At 36.0% G+C, this 18,820-nt stretch overlaps 1 protein-coding gene across 1 annotated transcript; it reads right to left on the reverse strand.

Annotated features, from left to right (window-relative positions):
* Positions 1–1,927: 1,927 nt before the first annotated feature.
* LOC108214077 (uncharacterized) lies at positions 1,928–18,129 on the reverse strand. The gene is made up of 14 exons (XM_064089775.1): positions 18,061–18,129; positions 17,897–17,972; positions 16,515–16,564; positions 14,806–14,988; positions 14,629–14,678; positions 13,332–13,463; positions 11,241–11,441; positions 10,537–10,592; positions 10,360–10,453; positions 7,624–7,714; positions 7,403–7,522; positions 5,774–6,865; positions 5,249–5,602; positions 1,928–4,134 (listed from the first exon to the last, which is right to left on the reverse strand). Exons 1-14 carry the CDS (start codon positions 18,127–18,129, stop codon positions 3,574–3,576), a joined length of 3,129 nt encoding a protein of 1,042 aa, XP_063945845.1. The 3' UTR covers positions 1,928–3,573.
* Positions 18,130–18,820: the final 691 nt, after the last annotated feature.

Here is an 18,820-nt window from a genome sequence, read left to right on the forward strand (position 1 = left end):
AAACAATTACAGTTGCTGATGGAAATCAAATCAAGTGTCAAGGAATGGTTAAAAACTTTACCTGGAAATTTAAGGGACAAGAGTTCTGTGCTGATGTGTTGTTGATTCCCTTGGGAAGTTGTGATATGGTTTTAGGGGTGCAGTGGCTCAGCACACTGGGCACTATTAAGTGGGATTTTCAGAAGTTGTGGATGGAGTTTTTGTATCAGGACCAGAGTTTCAAATTGAAGGGTCTCAGCCCTAAAAAGCTTAAGGTAGTAAACTCTCCTTGTTCTGGGAAGTTATTGGCCACTGCTGCTCAGATTTGCTTGCTGCAAGTGAAAGAAGTGTCTTCTATTAACCCTCAGGAACAGACTACTAAAGATACTCATCTTAATCCTCCAAGCAATGCTACTGAACTTGAGCTCTTAAAAACACAATATGCTGATATTTTTAAAGAGCCAGATTCATTACCTCCAGCAAGAGGAATATTTGATCATAGAATACCTCTTCAAACAGGAGCAAATCCTGTTAACATCAGGCCTTATAGATATCCCCTCAAGCAGAGAGATATTATTGAACAAATTATTGAAGAAATGCTTGGCAGAGGTATTATTCAGAATAGTACCAGTCCCTTTGCATCTCCTGTAGTATTGGTGGGCAAGAAGGATGGTTCCTGGAGATTGTGTGTAGACTACAGGGAACTTAACAAAAGCACTGTCAAGGATAAGTATCCCATACCTGTTGTGGATGAGCTGATTGATGAGTTAGCTGGCTCAACTGTTTTTAGCAAAATTGACTTAAGAGCAGGATATCATCAATTGAGAGTGCAAGAAGAAGATGTTTTTAAAACAGCTTTTAAGACTCATAGTGGTCATTATGAGTTTTTGGTGATGCCATTTGGTCTCACCAATGCTCCTGCTTCTTTTCAAGGGTGGATGAATTCTATCTTTAAGCCTCTGCTGAGGAAGTGTGTGTTAGTGTTTTTTGATGACATTTTGATCTATAGCAGCTCACAGGAGGATCATTGGCAGCACCTGAAAATGGTTTTTGAATTGATGAGGGAACATTCTCTATATGCTAAGGATAGCAAATGCTCATTCCTTATGGCCAAAGTGGAGTATTTAGGTCATTTTATCTCTGCTGTGGGAGTGGAGACTGATCCAAGAAAGGTTGAAGCTGTAGCTAAGTGGCCAACTCCTGTGTGTGTTAAAGATTTAAGGAGTTTTTTAGGATTGGCTGGGTATTATAGGAAGTTTATCAGGAATTTTGCTACAATCAGCAAGGAATTAACAAACCAGTTGAAGAAAGGAGCTTTTCAGTGGAACAGCTCAGCCCAACAAGCTTTTGATAATTTGAAAACAGCACTAGTTACAGCTCCTGTATTAGCATTGCCAGACTTTAACAAAGTCTTTGTGGTGGAAACTGATGCTTCCAAAGAGGGAATTGGAGCAGTGCTGATGCAAGATAGTCACCCTTTGGCTTTTCTTAGCAAAGCTTTGGGGCCAAGATGGCAGAATTTGTCAGTTTATGAGAAGGAACTACTAGCTATTGTCTGTGCTGTACAGAAATGGGAACAGTACCTCTGTGGGAGTCATTTTATTATTAAAACTGACCAAAAGAGTTTGAAATGGCTCCTACAACAGAGAATTTCCACCCCTTTTCAGCATTTCTGGCTATCAAAACTGATGGGTTTTGATTATGAGATACAGTACAAAGGAGGAACTGAGAATGTGGTAGCAGATGCCTTATCTAGAGTCCAGGGTTCAGAAATTCTTTGCTTGGCCATATCTGTAGTAGACTCTGATTTGAGGCAGAAGATCATCAATGCTTATAATGGTGATGGTCAATTACAGACTGTAATTCAGCAAATTCAGCAAGGAGTGCAGCACTCTAAATTCCAGCTACTGGATAATTTGTTGAGGAGAAAAGGTAAGATTGTAGTAGGTTTGGACCTGGAATTAAGGAAAGCATTAATGGCTTGGCAGCATTCTTCACCTGAAGGAGGGCATGCTGGTAGAGACATCACTTTACACAGGCTTCAACAACTTTTTTATTGGTCTGGTATGTCAAAGGATGTGAGGCAGTTTGTAAAACAATGCCTTATTTGTCAAGCCTCCAAATATGATACCAGTGCTTATCCTGGACTACTGCAGCCTTTACCAATTCCTAATGAGGTCTGGATTGATGTGTCAATGGACTTCATTACTGGTTTACCAAATTCTAATGGTAAAGAGGTGATTTTAGTGGTGGTTGATAGATTGAGCAAGTACTCACATTTCATAGCTCTACCACATAACTTCACTGCACCTTTAGTGGCACAAGCCTATCTAGATCAAGTGTTTAAACTACATGGGTGGCCTAGGTCAATTGTGAGTGATAGGGATCCTATCTTTTTGAGTAAATTCTGGAAGGCTTTGTTTACATTACATGGTACAGATTTTTTGCTATCTTCTTCCTACCATCCTCAAACAGATGGTCAGACAGAAGTGGTAAACAGATGTTTAGAAGGTTATCTGAGGTGTATGTGTGCTGAGGTTCCTAAAGAGTGGGCTGCCTGGTTGCCTCTATCAGAATGGTGGTTTAACACTCATTTCCACTCTGCTACTCAAGCAACACCTTATGAAATTGTATATAATCAAGCTCCTCCTCTCCATCTGCCTTATTTACCAGGAGAGTGTCCAGTTGAGGCTGTGGACAGAAGCATGCAGAGAAGGGAACAGATGATTACTACATTAAAGGGGCACCTGTTGAAGGCCCAAGTTAGGATGAAAAATCAGGCTGATAAGCACAGGTCTGAGAGGGTTTTTGTAGTGGGGGAATGGGTGTGGTTGAAACTTCAGCCATATAAACAGTTTTCAGTCAAGTTCAGAGGCAATCAAAAGCTGGCTCAAAAGTATTATGGTCCTTTTCTGGTTAAGGAATGTATAGGCAAAGCAGCCTACAAATTGCAGCTACCTGAAGATGCTCAAATACATGATGTTTTTCATGTTTCACAGCTTAAAGCATATCATGGGCCTAGTCCATTTACAGTTGTATTGCCAGATTGGATAGGATTGTCCAAGAGTTCTAGTGGTGTGTCTTTGTTGCCTGCTGCAATTCTGGACACCCGTATGATCAAGTTCCAAAATGCGCCGCAAATTCAGTATTTGGTGCAATGGGAGGGCCAACCAGATTCTGAGGCCACGTGGGAGGTTGCTGCTGTGTTTAGTGCTAAGTTTCCAGCTTTCCCAATTCCACAAAAGACTTGAGGCCAAGTCTTTATAAGGGGGAAACTATGATATGGGTGCAAAAGTATTGTAGTATTTCAGTTCAAGTCTATTCTGTAGTTTTAATACAGCTGTCAAGTAGTGAGTATTTGGCGGGAATTTCAGTTAGAAGTAGTGCCAAATATTGGTGCCAGTTGTATTAAAGTGAACCTATGCTGTTATTTTCATTTTATGCAAATACAATTTCAGTCTCTTTCTCATCTATTCTCTTCTCTCCTCTATTCTCTTCTCCACTCTCTCCCCTTCTGATATTGTTGTGCTGCTAATGGATGACAATCCTGTATCATATAACTGAGATAACACTAATGACATCATAAACATACTTTTACTCGTGCAAGTCCTCATCTGAACTTGGCCCCTCTTTTATAGGTGCAAGTCTCCTTTTCTTAGTGGCCTGCTGCACACCGGTACCCAAGCCGTCACAAATACATTGCCCTGGCGCACAGGCTGCAGACCTATCTTCAAGTGCATCACAATTTCGGGGAGGTGATCCACAATTCTTGGAAAGTGTGTTGTTTCCATTAAGCATATGATCACTACTTGACGGCATCCGCAAGTCCACAAATAATTCCAAGTTACCCAGTGATGAAAACTTAGGCTGATGATGATCTAGTTTCACTTCCATACTGAGATTTGTTCCAATTTTACTATGAATTGCATTTTCTGATTTAAGAAAATCATCAGATGCACAGATTGATTCTTTGGATGAGTCAGTGTCCACAAGCACATTCTGACATGTATTAGATTCTCGATCCCACAAAGGTTCTGCTCCAGATTCTTTGGATAAATAAGCAACACATGCTTCAGAAGTAGATGCTTTAGGTTCCTGGAACCCAGTAGTTCCCAATGGCGAGCAGCGGGAATGCTCATAACTCTTATCCTCTTGCTGTATCAAAACAATTAGATATAATGATAAACTATAGCATGCAATTTTCAAATATTAGAACAGTTCAGGTAAACCATCGTCTTAGACCCAGAACATACACATTTCTTTTATCTATTAGTAAGACTGTTTTCACAAAAAATGTTAGGAAAACAATTAACTTGTTACAGAATTCTGCAGAGCCCAGCCAAGCATGCAAGTTCAAATTTGTATCACATTACGGTGTTTGAATATGTTCAAGTTCATACTGTACATAGATATACTCAGAATTTATGACAAATCAGCCAAAGACTTTAACAAATCGAAAGAAAAATTGCAAGGTAGGCTAAGCGGTTAAGCATCAGAAGGGGAACGCCAATGCCAATGAACTTTAAGTTTCCATAGGTTTGCAGCGATACCACTTCCTAACAGATATCACTAACTTGGACCGATAGGTATAGTTTACAATTTAAAACATGGGAATAGTGCTCAAGTCCATTCAAACATAAATCTGCTACTAGATATGAAAACCAATTACAGCATCGAATTTCATCTGTTTTTTTCATACTTTCTTCAATACCTTTATTTTGACAATTTAGTCAACTTAGTAATAGTTATAAAATTTATTTGGTTGTACAACTGTCAATGATGAATATGTAATGACTGCATATTTTAGTTTGATATTAGTCCAAAAAATTCTGTATCAGCGTCATAACATCACAACAGAAAAGTTTGCCCCTAGACTCTCTACTCTTCTTCCAACCAATAAAGTTTACCGAAAGGCAACTCTTAGCAGTTTGCTATTCAGATAAAGAGGATAAAAGTAAAACATGTTACCACTATATCATAAACATATCAACTCATCCCACAAAGTTCTTAATTAGATGCAAGTTGAAAAAAAGAGAGAAGTGTTAAAAATATAAAATACCAGAAAAGCTAGATACCCCAAAAGTTATCCCAAAAATTTTCCCAAATGCTGATGTGGGCATATATATATGGTAACATTTCTATTAATGATATTAGACCCCGACGCGTATACATATGTCCACAAATCAAGACAAGCGACTTGTCTGCCACGTCATTTGGGGAAGAAAATTGGAACAAAAATTTGGGGTACCTAGCACTACTCATAAAATACCTCTATTGGTGGCATGACATTACTGCACCCAGATGGGGGCTCGAAATCCTGAGAGAAAGATTCTACAGCAACTTCTGCCTTGGCAAGTCCTCTGGAAATGAAGCTAGAGCCATTAACAGGTTGAATACTCTCGGACACATTCCTGAACTCCTTAGAGGGGGCTGTCTGCTCAAAAGCTTGACAGAAAGGTTCTGCCTTGGGTAGTCCTCTGGAAACGAAGCTAGAGCCATTAATAGGTTGAATATTCTCAGACACATTTCTAGACTCCTCAGAGGGGGCTGTCTGCTCAAAAGCTTGACCGAAAGATTCTGCCGCAGCTTCTGCCTCAACAGGTCTTCTGGAAACAAAGCCCATCTTCCAACCAACAGAGGTTACAAAAAAGGCGACTGTTAGCAGCTTGCTATTCAAATAGAGAGGATAAAAGTAGAACATGTTACCACTATATGATGAACATATCAACCCATCCCACTTTATTCATAATCACAAGTTAAAGAAAAAGAGAACACTGTCAAGATTATATAATACCTCTATTGGTGGCATGGCATTACTACACTCAGAGTGGCCTTTCTGCTCAAAATCTTGACAGCAAGATTCTACAGCAGCCTCTGCCTTCGCAGGTCCTCTGGAAACAAAACCAAAGTCATTAACAGGCTGAATACTCTCGGAACCATTCTTAAACTCCTCAGAGGGGGCTGTCTGATCAAAAGCTTGACAGAAAGATTCTACAGCAGTTTCTGCCTCAGCAGGTCCTCTAGAAACGAAGCCAGAGTCATTAAAAAGTTGAATACTCTCAGAGGCATTCTTAAACTCCTCAGCGGAAGCGGTCCGCTCAAGAGGTTGACAGAAAGATTCTACAGCAGCTTCTGCCTCAGCACGTCCTCTTGAAACGAAGCCTGAGTCATTAACAAAATGAATACTCTTAGACGAGTTCTCAAACACCTCAGAGGGGGCTGACCTCTCAAAAGTTTGACAGAAAGATTTTACTGCAGCTTCTGCCTCAGAGGCGGCTATCTTCTCAGATGCTTGACAGAAAGATTCTACAGCAGCTTCTGCATCAGAGGGGGCTTTTGTCTCAGAGGGGGCTGTCTTCTCAAAAGCTTGACAGAAAGATTCTCCAGCAGTTTCTGCCTCAGAAGGGGTTGTCTTCTTATAAGCTTGACAGAAAGATACTACGCCACCTTCTGCCTTGGTCTTCTCAAAATCTTGACAGAAAAATTCTACAGCAGCTTCTGCCCTAGTCCTCTCAAAAGCTCGACACAAAGATTCTACAGCAGCTTCTGCCTCACCAGGTCCTCTTAAAATGAAGCCAGAGTCATTAGCAGATTGAATACTATCAGCTAAAGATGAATGTAACAAGCTTAATTCAAGCCCCTGTCCATCTTGTGAACAAGGTACACTTTCATGGACAACCTTTGAAAAACTGCTTCCGTCCGAGAGGAACTCTGAAGCAGTTCTATCTTTATCAACAGATTTAGGATACATGGAGGTACACTTCTCATCTTCTCCATTGCTTGGACACGGTTCAGAAGAACCATCATCTAACATATCATATATAAGTCTTTGGATATAGGCTCGCTTAAGAGAAGCTTCAGCAGGTTGAAACCAATTAGCAGTAAGCTGAAATCAAATAAATCCATTTACATTAAACTACATAAGGTTGAAACAACAATAAAAACTTCAATGGGTTATGATCTATCGCATTTTCCTACGGAAGCAAAGGAAGTAATACATTAAGAGCCAATAGTTGAGCTTGAACATCATACAAACAAAAGTTTAGTTTAGAATTGTAAGTCCAAAAAACGGATATACATGTCAATATGCCAGAACTGATCTTCAAAAGGCTCAATAAGGGATGAAGAAGATTCGATTCATTTAGTTATTTAATAGTTAAAATCAAACAGATATTCACTTCCCTACACACACACCCGCACTCACGGAGCTTAGAAAGCTCATTGAGTTTCATACATATATCCATAGATAAGACTCTTATTGGTTTGACCTTAAAAGTCAAAGATACATAAATGGAAAATACTAACAGTGGAAAATTACTGTTGATACAATGTACCATGGTAAAAATGATGTGATCAACATTAACAGAGCTCAAAACCAAAAGCAAGATATGAAAGGAGGGAGAATGGAGTGAAGTTCACTTACGAAGTTAGAAAAACTTGACACTTTGAGGGGATTGAAATTAACAAGATGTCCTTCCAAAAAGAGTTCCACATAGTGCAGCAAGAAGAGTCCACAGTCGTATAAATTTTGCTGCTGTGGGAGCTGCACAACAACAAAACTAACCTTAAGCCTGAAGAAACTCATTTCAGATAAAGTTGTGCCACAATCTCATTAAGCCACACATAAAAAAACTGATACATCACCTCAAGTGAGAAGAATCTCATATTTGAAAATTTTAAGAAGATATCCTCAGATGAATCCGCTTGCCGCTCCTTCCATTCTTCCCACAAATAACTATGGTTTTAAGTCCATTAAACAAGTTAATATATATAGCAAAACTCCACATTAATATGAGACAGGAATGTGCTTATACAGTTACACAGGAGAATTTCGTGTGTATATGAGCTTTCACACTGATACCCAAAACTCAAAGCTGGACACCCAAAATAGCATAGAAACATTTGCCCTTTACTGAGAGACAACAGTAGTTCCATCGATAAAAATTATAAAGTTCAATATTATCTCTTTGACTATATTTGAGAAAAACATGAATATTATAATAATACATGTAATCGAAGTGCCACATACTTGCAAAATAAATAGACACCTGACCCAGATCTAGAATAGAACTGCATTGTCTCACTTCATAATAAGCAAAAAAGCTGGCCACAAAAGGAGGGATTAGTATATTAATTCAGAGTGGTAAATCTCTTCAAGTTGTTCAAGCATCTAAAACTAAAGTGAGAACAGGAAAAACTTATAGTAAGTTGTATAAACTTTCCCTGAGAACTGTTACGCCTTATGCTCACTGAAAGTGTCACGTAACTTCCAAACAAATAACAATGAAAAAAAAGATATATATAAACCAATGACCTCTTGGTCAGATGGTATCATCCTTGCTCGGTTTAGCGTAGGTCGAGGGTTTGAATCTTGTCAAACACAAAATGGGTCTGCGAGTGTGTTTAATTATTAATATAAAAGATATATAATTCAGACATGTGCCTGAATAGGCACACAAGTACTTCATATAATAGATTTAACCACTAAAAGAAAAAAAATTATGTACTTCTATACGAGATGGCCTATTGAAAAAAACACGCAGACCGCCTAATTGTCTATAAAACTGATAATGGTATCAACAAGCTAAGTTTCAGCTATATTACAATTAAAACCAATAGCTCTTACAGCACAAATTCTGATTTTAGGTATTTTAATCTACCAATTGAAATCTAATTTGAGACATGACGATACTACGATGTAGATGAAAAGGGAGTATACACCAAGAACTTTGGCTATAATCTGAGCCCGGAGGTACTCCCTTGCGGACACATGTTTCTACATGTCTGGGAAAACTCTAGTCATCTTTGCTGTAAGTCTTGCCAGCTTCCTCGTCTAAATTTTGCAACACCAACAATGGGTTTTTTTAAATTTCTCCAGAAGCTAATATTTGAGAATCACTACCCTCACAATCCTCGACAGTGAAAAGAAATTTGGAAAATATTATAACAATCGCCCTCTCTCAAGGATTATGCAGTCAAAGTTTCCTACCCAAAATGGGTTATGAAACAAAACAATTTTTAGAGTTCTAGATATCCAACACAGGCAACAAAAAGAGAAAGGTCAACCAACTAAGAGCATTCACAGAAATATTAAGCAACCCATAAACTACTAACATCCATTAAAACACACACACACACACACACACACACACATATATATATATATCACTACGTTAATTTTCTCCACAGAAATTAATGTACGACTGTATGATATAGTATTGGCCTTTGTATTTGATACTACTTGCTTTTACTGTACAGCATCACCAAGTATCATTTATTAGAGGCACAAATTCACTCTCATTCTTAACATAACACAATTAACTCTCTATCTGATCAAAATCTATATCGTGTTTTAGCACGGTCAGTTGATCATAAAAAAGAGCAAGAGGGTATATAGTATAACATAAAATGTTGCTCTTCACAACCTAGTTAAAGTCATTTATAACGACACCAAACACTATCATCAATTTAACTTCACTCACTCTACTCAAACATATGAGAACATCTGCTCCTATTCTAATCTCTCTTTCAGCAGCGTCAGTAACATTCTTAATAGCGCCATCTTTTCAGGCCCACTCAAACTACATCTTTTCAGGCTGACGCAATCCTAAAAACCGCCACCACAGTATATAACCATAGAGTGAGAGGGGTTCGACATGTCACCATCATTAGGAACGATCATAGTATCCTCAACAGGGTAATTACAAGCCGTCTTAGAAGTACCATCTGTGGGCAATACATGCTCAGTTAGGTAGATTAGTTACATTAGTATACTGATTGTGGAGTCACACCTCCCTAGCCATGTCACCGTGTGCAACATGCGTTCTCTAAAAACATATTCGACTGGGTTGACTGTGACGATTTTTGTGCGGCTTCTCACAAAGAAGAGAAAGGCTGATATGACAGATGACTATCTCACCAGATCCAAAAGCTCAAGCTGCACTCTGACGGCTGGAGCTTAGAAATGTGACATCCATTATGTGTTTCCCCCGGTCACCATGTATCTGGTGAGATACGTCTTCTGTCCAATCAACTATTCGACTTAGTAAGCAAGCTCAAGGATTAATACAATGGCTATGAACCTTTCATACAACAGGCTGATAATAGCCCTAAACATGTAACTAGTTTTGTTTATATATGTAAAATCATCTAAAGGAATGCAACGATATACACAGAAGAATTCTTATACAAATCGAATTATGATAATGCAGGCAAGAAAAATAGAATAGTAATCCCCCAAGACAAGTTTGGGTCGGTCGGAATCAAGCTATAGCCAATTCTAGCAATTTAATCATCATTTTGGTAGGTTTACCTAGTCGAGCAATTCTTAATTAACAAAACATTATAACTAAACATGTAAATAACACATCATACATATACCTCTGAATAAGCCCCTTCAGACCAGAATGACTTCCTCGGATAGAATCCATATGCAATATGCATGGCAACTTTAATGTTTTCCTCGCATCTGAATCTGATTAATCACAAGTACAAATTTAGATAATGTTCTGTATTTGTGTAAGAAATTATTCACGGATTAACACAGAAGTAACTTGCCTTGAAAGTCAGCAACTTCACCGGGATGGCATATTACTATAAGACTCCAGTGGTAACTGTCATCAAAAGCATACATTTCGCAAGAAACCTTAATATAAAAGGGAAATCTTCTGTTAGGACAACAGGCTTTCAGAACGGGTTAATAATCAAGTTGGTCACTGAAGTGGGCTTAATGTATCAAGTTGGTCACTGAACTCAAAATAGTATCAATATGGTCACTGAAGTGGCCATAAATATCAAACAAGTACCTTGAAATATGAGTTCAAGTAATAAAAATATTATTTATAAAGTTTTACACATTATTTTTAGATGTTACCACAACCAACTATAAGGTTATGACTTCTAGTATTTAAAATAATATATTTATATTTTATCAAGTTTATTTATTATTTATATTTTATTATATAGTTATTTTCTTTGTTTTATTTAAAAATAAATAATAAATAAACTTGATAAAATCTAAATATATTATCATAAATATTAGAAGTCATAACCTTTTACTTGGTTTTGGTAACATTCAAAAATAATGTGTACAACTTTATAAATAATATTTTTATTGCTTAAATTCATATTTTAAGGTACTTGTTTGATATTTATGGCCACTTCAGTAACCATCTTGATACCGTTTTGAGTTCAGTGACCAACTTGATACATTATGCCCACTTCAGTGACCAATTAGATAATTAACCCCTTTCAGAACTTACTTGAAATTTACGGGAACAAAGATGTAATCCTTCTCAAATAAACTAATTTTTCGTGTCCATCTACGAACACTCCGAAATGCAGCTCGGCCTTCAACAGAACTAGATAGACTTTTGCCAAGTTCAGCCAGTTTCGGGTAGAAAAAACTGTTGAAAAAGTGAAATCTGTGTCTCTCGCTGGGGTCGATTTTATTCTTCAAGTATCTAGACACCAATCAAGACATTCATTAGGGCATTTTAAAAAAATATCAGAGTCGGTATATCGTTATGATGCTATACAATGACATTTTGTTTAAAACGAATTACAAGTCCTGTTAAATATAAATATTATCATAATTTCTGTATTGAATGAAGAATTAGGCATAGGCTGGACCTGGTTTCTGGTAATACCATTACTTATAATTTAGAATCTTTTGACATATAATAATAGGGGTGTTCATCAAACCGCCCACACCGCATAAACCGCCCGCACCGCTCCGCACCACACCGCAAAATGTGGTTTTTCTTTTTCGTGGTGCGGTTGCGGGTTGAAATTTTAACAAACCGCGCGGTGCGGTGCGGGTTGCGGTTTGACATTATACCAACGCGGTTCAAACCGCACCGCACCGCTATTTTCTAATATATAAAAATATATCACATATAATTACAAATATTTATATTATATAGATAGATTATTTATTATGATGTTATCTCCTATGTGCATATAGATATGTTCAAATTACTCAACTCAATTTTAATAACTTTACATTACAAATTAAGGTTAGTTTGAAGACAACAAATTAAATATTATAATTATATTTGTTTTCTATAAAATAACTTTTTAGTGTTGAAATCTTTTCATCTTCATCATTATCATATTCATAGTTTAGTTTATACTTCTTTTGATGAGTATTATAACTCTAAATTTGTGTGTGTGTATTATAAAAATTATATATATATACTTTAAAATTATATTTATATTATCATTCAAAAGTATAATTTTTTTTGATGTATGAACCACACAAACCGCATGAACCGCACCACACCGCACCGCAATTTTGTGGTGTGGTTTACGCGGTTTTTATATAACGCGGTGCGGTTGTGGTTTACGAATTTTCCCAAACCGCATGCGCGGGTTGGTTCGCGGTTTTAGAAAAAAACCGCACCGCCCGCACCGCGAACACCCCTATATAATAATCTTAATGAATTTGTGGCTCAACGAAGGCAACCTCTAATATAAGTAGTACATCTGAACCACCTAGCATAATCTCATCAAGATGTACAGCTCATAGAAATATATCGAGCGACTGCAAGTATAAATTAACAATATTATCGAGAGCATTACGTAAGAGCTAGTAACAAAAAAGTGAACTCTTAAATAAATGCTTCTTTAAGAGCATTATTTACAAAATACTCGCATAAAGTTATATATAAAACAATTAATATATATATAACAATTACCGCCGATGTGTTATATCCTTATTACAATACTATCTAATAAAATTTATGAAGTCTCATAAAATAAAACTATTAAATACATGAAACAGAATAAACATAAGTATATCATGGGGGGACAACCAATAATTGAATAAACCAACTTATCTAATGGTTTCATTTTCTTTGTTCTGTGTGTGCCAAAGATAACATCTTTTGTAGAAAATTTCTCTTAAATTTGTGTTCAGGGTCTTGAAAACTTCTCAAAGTCTATTATATTTATAATTATATTACATTTAAACTTGTAAAGAGTAAAGAAACAACAGGATAATAAAATGGATGCTAAAAGATTGGTGATGTTAATTTTACCAAAAAAATATCTGTGAGGTAGAGGTAGAGGTTTCACTCTTACCAACATAGAGCCATGTTATACACCATTTTAACACAACACAAATGTTCATCCGAGTGAAGACTAGCATTTGAAGATGAGAAGTAAGAACCCAGAGAAACACAAGTTGTGAGTCAGAAACAATTAAACAAGTTTCAATCTACCATGCTTTCCAGTTTTCTTCAGAAAATAATTAGAGAAGGAAAATTCAAGAGTATTATCTATCATCACACAACAAAAGAAGATAGCTGATGTGCACAGACTCTTGAGAAGGTGAAATGAAACAAACTTACTTAATATAGAAGTCGATAATTGTATCATTGACAAATATCTCTGGTTCCAGCCGATCAACGTCTCTCTTACTTATGGACACAGCATCTGGATCCCCTTTCGGATATATAACATCTTCAAAAGAGTCCTCGAAACTGAAATATTTTAAAGAAAGCATAGAATAAATGTAATACAGGTTTATCTTTTTAGTTTATAAGTTCAGAGTTAGGATTATTAATTTAATATAATACATACACTTAGATTACCTTTGATGTACTCTGAATCTCTGATCTGTTATATACAATCACAAAGATTCCAGTGTTACACAGAACATGATCGTACGGGTATGTGGAAAGTTATGACGAACATAAGTTAAAACGCAAGTTGCTACAACAGGTGGTACAAGTAGGCAAATAGGGGTATGTGAATGTTGCCTCTTATAAAGCTGATGTGAGGACCCCCTAAATCGCATATGAAGGTTAATACGAGGACCGGCTAATAGTTATCCTTGATTTTTTAAACATTGTATACAGAAATAATCATAGCACAAGTATATTACTTTAAGTCTGCCAACATAAACTTAATCATAAGTATTGATTTACATGAAATAAAAGTAAAGAAGAAATAATTATAGCAAAAGTATATTACTTTAAGTCTACCAACATAAACTTAATCATAAGTATTGATTTACATGAAATAAAAGAAAAGAAGAAATATAGTTGCCGGAGGAGAATCTGCAGTGTTTGATAGAGTCTCTTACAAAATCTAAGAAATAATTCTAACCCAAAAAATTATTAGGACGCGTTGAGAAATGACCAACTAATCCCTTGAGTGTCTTTCATAAGTGAGAGGTATAGATATATGAGGTGTGATAAACAAATCAGTTACGGAGAAAAGGTTAAGCTATTTTGGAATGCTGACGAAATCTAGAAAGTCCTACTTCCAAAGGAAGGTAGAAGCCTAACATATAATGGTGAACAAGTCCTGGGTAAACATAAAAACACTAGTACTGTAAGTACTCGAGACTAGTTTATGGACCATAGCAAGTTCAATCATTTATTGGGATTCAAGTTTAAAACCATGGTGCACATTCAACAATCAAGATCAAGAAGGAAAATACAAGAAACAGAAGATGTCATGGAAAATATGGAATTTACCAAGAACTACTCCCCTTCTGATTATACTCATCTAGAACCCAAGATATAAGGGTGTTAATGTAAGTCGACAGCACCAAGTCACCAACTAAAAAAGAAACTTTTCCTTTGCAAGTGAATCAAAAATAATGCAAGGAAAATATAGTCACAAGTTGCATTGCCGAACCTGTATGTCCGTGTACGTCTTCGGTTGGTGCTGTTCCTTTTGAATTCACTCTAATTATTACAGTTGCCAATTCAAGCTAACATAAATTATGATACAAGTGTTAGATTTTGGTGCCAAATGAGGCAAAAAACACATGTAACAAATTTTCAAATTTTGAAAATGCATCTAGTAACTTACTCTCTCACACCACTGACATTCAATATTCATGATATGATCAACTCCCCACTGAAATTCAAAATTTTCAGCTTGCCAATATCCCTCTATCTTAATGTAACTGTTTGAAAAGGTTACCACAGAGTCTGTAGAATATTTATCACGATATACAATATAATCAGGGAGACATTCAACAACCCCACCATCCTGCGATCACATGGAAAAGTGTTCACAATAAACAAACAGCGACCAGAAAAAACAAGTAATGATATCACAGCGACCAAAGTCTATCTTTAACAGTAATAAACATAAAGAAACCATGGAGGACATATTTAAATAACTTAAACAAGAAATATATCAAAAAGGTCACCAGATAACCTGATCCCAAAACATAGAGCAGCAACAAATGAAGCACCCTCTATGGGTGCCAAATCAGTGCTTATTGCTTATAAGTGAGTAATGACTTATAAGTGAAAAGTAACTTTTAAATTATGTGTTTGGACAATTGTTTGGATATTTACGACTCATTAGTTATAAAAATTATTAATATAATAATAAAAAATCATAAATTTTCTTTTAAAGTGATTCTATACATTTGCGCAAAGTCAAATTTTATTTAAAAAAAAATAAGTCACCAAAAGAAGCTCGCATCATCAACTTCTCAGCTTCTAGCTTATAATTATTAATATAATAATAAAATATCATAAATTTTCTTTTAAAGTGATTCTATACATTTGCGCAAAGTCAAATTTTTTTTTAAGAAAAAATAAGTCACCAAAAGAAGCTCGCATCATCAACTTCTCAGCTTCTAGCTTATAAGTCGGAAGTAGAAACTGAAAAATAAAAAGCAGCTGATAAACAAGCACTTAGACTTTGAACATATTTACTGTTGTGTAAAAATTGAATCGGTCCTTAACAAACATGATCATGAAGTTAATTAGCAAATTTCTAGAGAAATGATGATATAGCAATGAGAATTTTTTAAGCTTTAATTAGTGCATTAGAGGTCTGGTAGTCTTTACATGCTAATTTTTGTAACAAAGTTTATAGAACAGTCAACAGACTGCTTCATGCAATTAAAACTGTTATCTGTGACGAATTTAATGTGAACCTTAGGCTAATTCTATGATGAAAACAACGATGATGTGGTAAACAAATGTAACTGTATTTATTATAAGGTAACATGATTGGGGCACTTTCTCCTGTTGATATATTTTTCCTCAACTGCCGTAAATAGAGTGGAAATATTATGCAAATAAATTAAGTTTTGTAACAGGCCTTGTTGAGCTAAAAATTTGTCCTTTTATAGATCATTAAAGCTATAGAACAAACCCTCATGTAGAATAACCATGATTATGGTGTACCATCATCGGATCCAATTAATGACAATATACGAGAAAGAGATGAACATTATATGATATTTTAATGATTTTTCCTACCACTTATGCTTTTATTTGGTTGGACATGGTTGATATTTGGTATGTTGGTGCTATTATGTAATAAAAATGCATAAGTTGAAGTTGCTACTCCATTACTTTTGATTAAAATTACAAAATTAATGAGTTGGGTTATACTTATATTGATATAACAATTATCAATAACAAAAATCGCTATATTGATATGGCAAAAATAATGAAGAACTGCATATCAAAAAAATAACTACGGACATCAATTCGTTAATAACAAAAAATGTGTGCATCATGTAGAAACGAAAAACAATATAAACTGTTTACCGTTTGCCACTTGTCAAAGCAATGATTTGATAGTGGTTCATCAATGGAATCTGAAAAAATAGCAACAACACAGTAAACAAGAAAGTGTAAGAAAAAAGATACACTGCAATTTATCCCTAGGCATTAAAACAAATATTCAAATATTATATTTGCCAGAAATTTAAACCACATAAGCACCAACGGGCAGCAGAAAAATCATAAACAAAATTGACCGAACACTGTGCATAATGTTAACCAACAAGATGAGTATTTATTACCACCATGACACAGCAGACAAAAAAAAAAAAAAAATGGACCGCACATTGCACGAAAAGTCAACCACAAAGATGTGCCTAAAGAACACATCACCGTGGCACGAAATGCATGTCTGTGAGGCGCACCCCACAATATGGGCAACAAGTAGGGGTGTTCGCGGTGCGGGCGGTGCGGTTTTTTTCTAAAACCGCGAACCAACCCGCGCATGCGGTTTGGGAAAATTCGTAAACCACAACCGCACCGCGTTATATAAAAACCGCGTAAACCACACCACAAAATTGCGGTGCGGTGTGGTGCGGTTCATGCGGTTTGTGTGGTTCATACATCAAAAAAAATTATACTTTTGAATGATAATATAAATATAATTTTAAAGTATATATATATAATTTTTATAATACACACACACAAATTTAGAGTTATAATACTCATCAAAAGAAGTATAAACTAAACTATGAATATGATAATGATGAAGATGAAAAGATTTCAACACTAAAAAGTTATTTTATAGAAAACAAATATAATTATAATATTTAATTTGTTGTCTTCAAACTAACCTTAATTTGTAATGTAAAGTTATTAAAATTGAGTTGAGTAATTTGAACATATCTATATGCACATAGGAGATAACATCATAATAAATAATCTATCTATATAATATAAATATTTGTAATTATATGTGATATATTTTTATATATTAGAAAATAGCGGTGCGGTGCGGTTTGAACCGCGTTGGTATAATGTCAAACCGCAACCCGCACCGCACCGCGCGGTTTGTTAAAATTTCAACCCGCAACCGCACCACGAAAAAGAAAAACCACATTTTGCGGTGTGGTGCGGAGCGGTGCGGGCGGTTTATGCGGTGTGGGCGGTTTGATGAACACCCCTAGCAACAAGTGATATGCAACCCAACGCGATGAGAAATTACATACAAAAATAATAAATTGTAAGGCTATACAATAATTTACAATATTTAGGTATAACCAAAAAATTACCAAAACACACAATGTTATAAAACACGAAACGCTACACACGCTGCCAAAAACATTAACCACTGACATGTGCATATAAAACACAACTCCGTAATGCTGAAGCAGCGGAACACAACAATAACCAGTACAAGAGTATACCATCAGCATTTCCTGTATCCGAAGACGTGAACATCATGTCGCGATCATCATTTATGATGCCATCAGCACACTCATCCTGTACAGACTTTCTAACCATAAATCATCAACCACAAAAACATTAAAACACCTCAACAAAAACTCAGCGAAGTGTAGAATTCAACTACCTTGTGAGTAGAATCAAACGGAGGAGACTCTGGTCCGGGCTCATCGTCGTCGTGTTCGGTGAAATTCATGTTGACATGAAGTTATGTAAAGCTTTTCGGTGATGGAATTAGGGTTTGGTGAGGAGAGAAGGTGAGATTGAAGGTGTTTGATTTGATTAAAACAGGGTTAATTCAATAGTGAAAAATCCTGCAACATTTATAAAATTAATCGAATTTTCTTTTCATCCATCCAAAAAATTAAATTGATTTGAACCAAGATGCCAAGCAAGTCGTTCTCGCACAGGAATTCTATAACCAGAGTGCAGTGTAAATTGAGCTTCTTCCACAGCTGGTTCAAAAGAACAATGCTTTCCAAATCCAATTTACAAGAACAATTGAATGGCAAGCATATCTACGAGGTACTCACGACACTGATCACTGATTTCTGCTTCTGGCGCCTCCATTTACAGCAGAACACTAGCTTTCATTATCATATCTGATTCTTCATCATAGCCAATATCATCATGCAAGAAATCAACCTAAAGGGAGTCAAAATGCCAATTCATCCTAGCAATGGCATCGTCGACAATCAAAATTATTAGATACAAGAAAAGACATCCCATTCATGGTATCACACCTTGCCTGACAGTAGTCAACTCTAAAAGAACCTATATTTGATCATCAGGCCATCCTCTGCCTCAAATTTAGGCTACCACAATCGAAATGCAACTTCTAGGGGAACTCATCTGAAAACCAGCTACAATCTAATATTAAATTAAAT

Source organism: Daucus carota, chromosome 3, assembly GCF_001625215.2.
Source record: "Daucus carota subsp. sativus chromosome 3, DH1 v3.0, whole genome shotgun sequence".
Classification (NCBI taxonomy): domain Eukaryota; kingdom Viridiplantae; phylum Streptophyta; class Magnoliopsida; order Apiales; family Apiaceae; genus Daucus; species Daucus carota.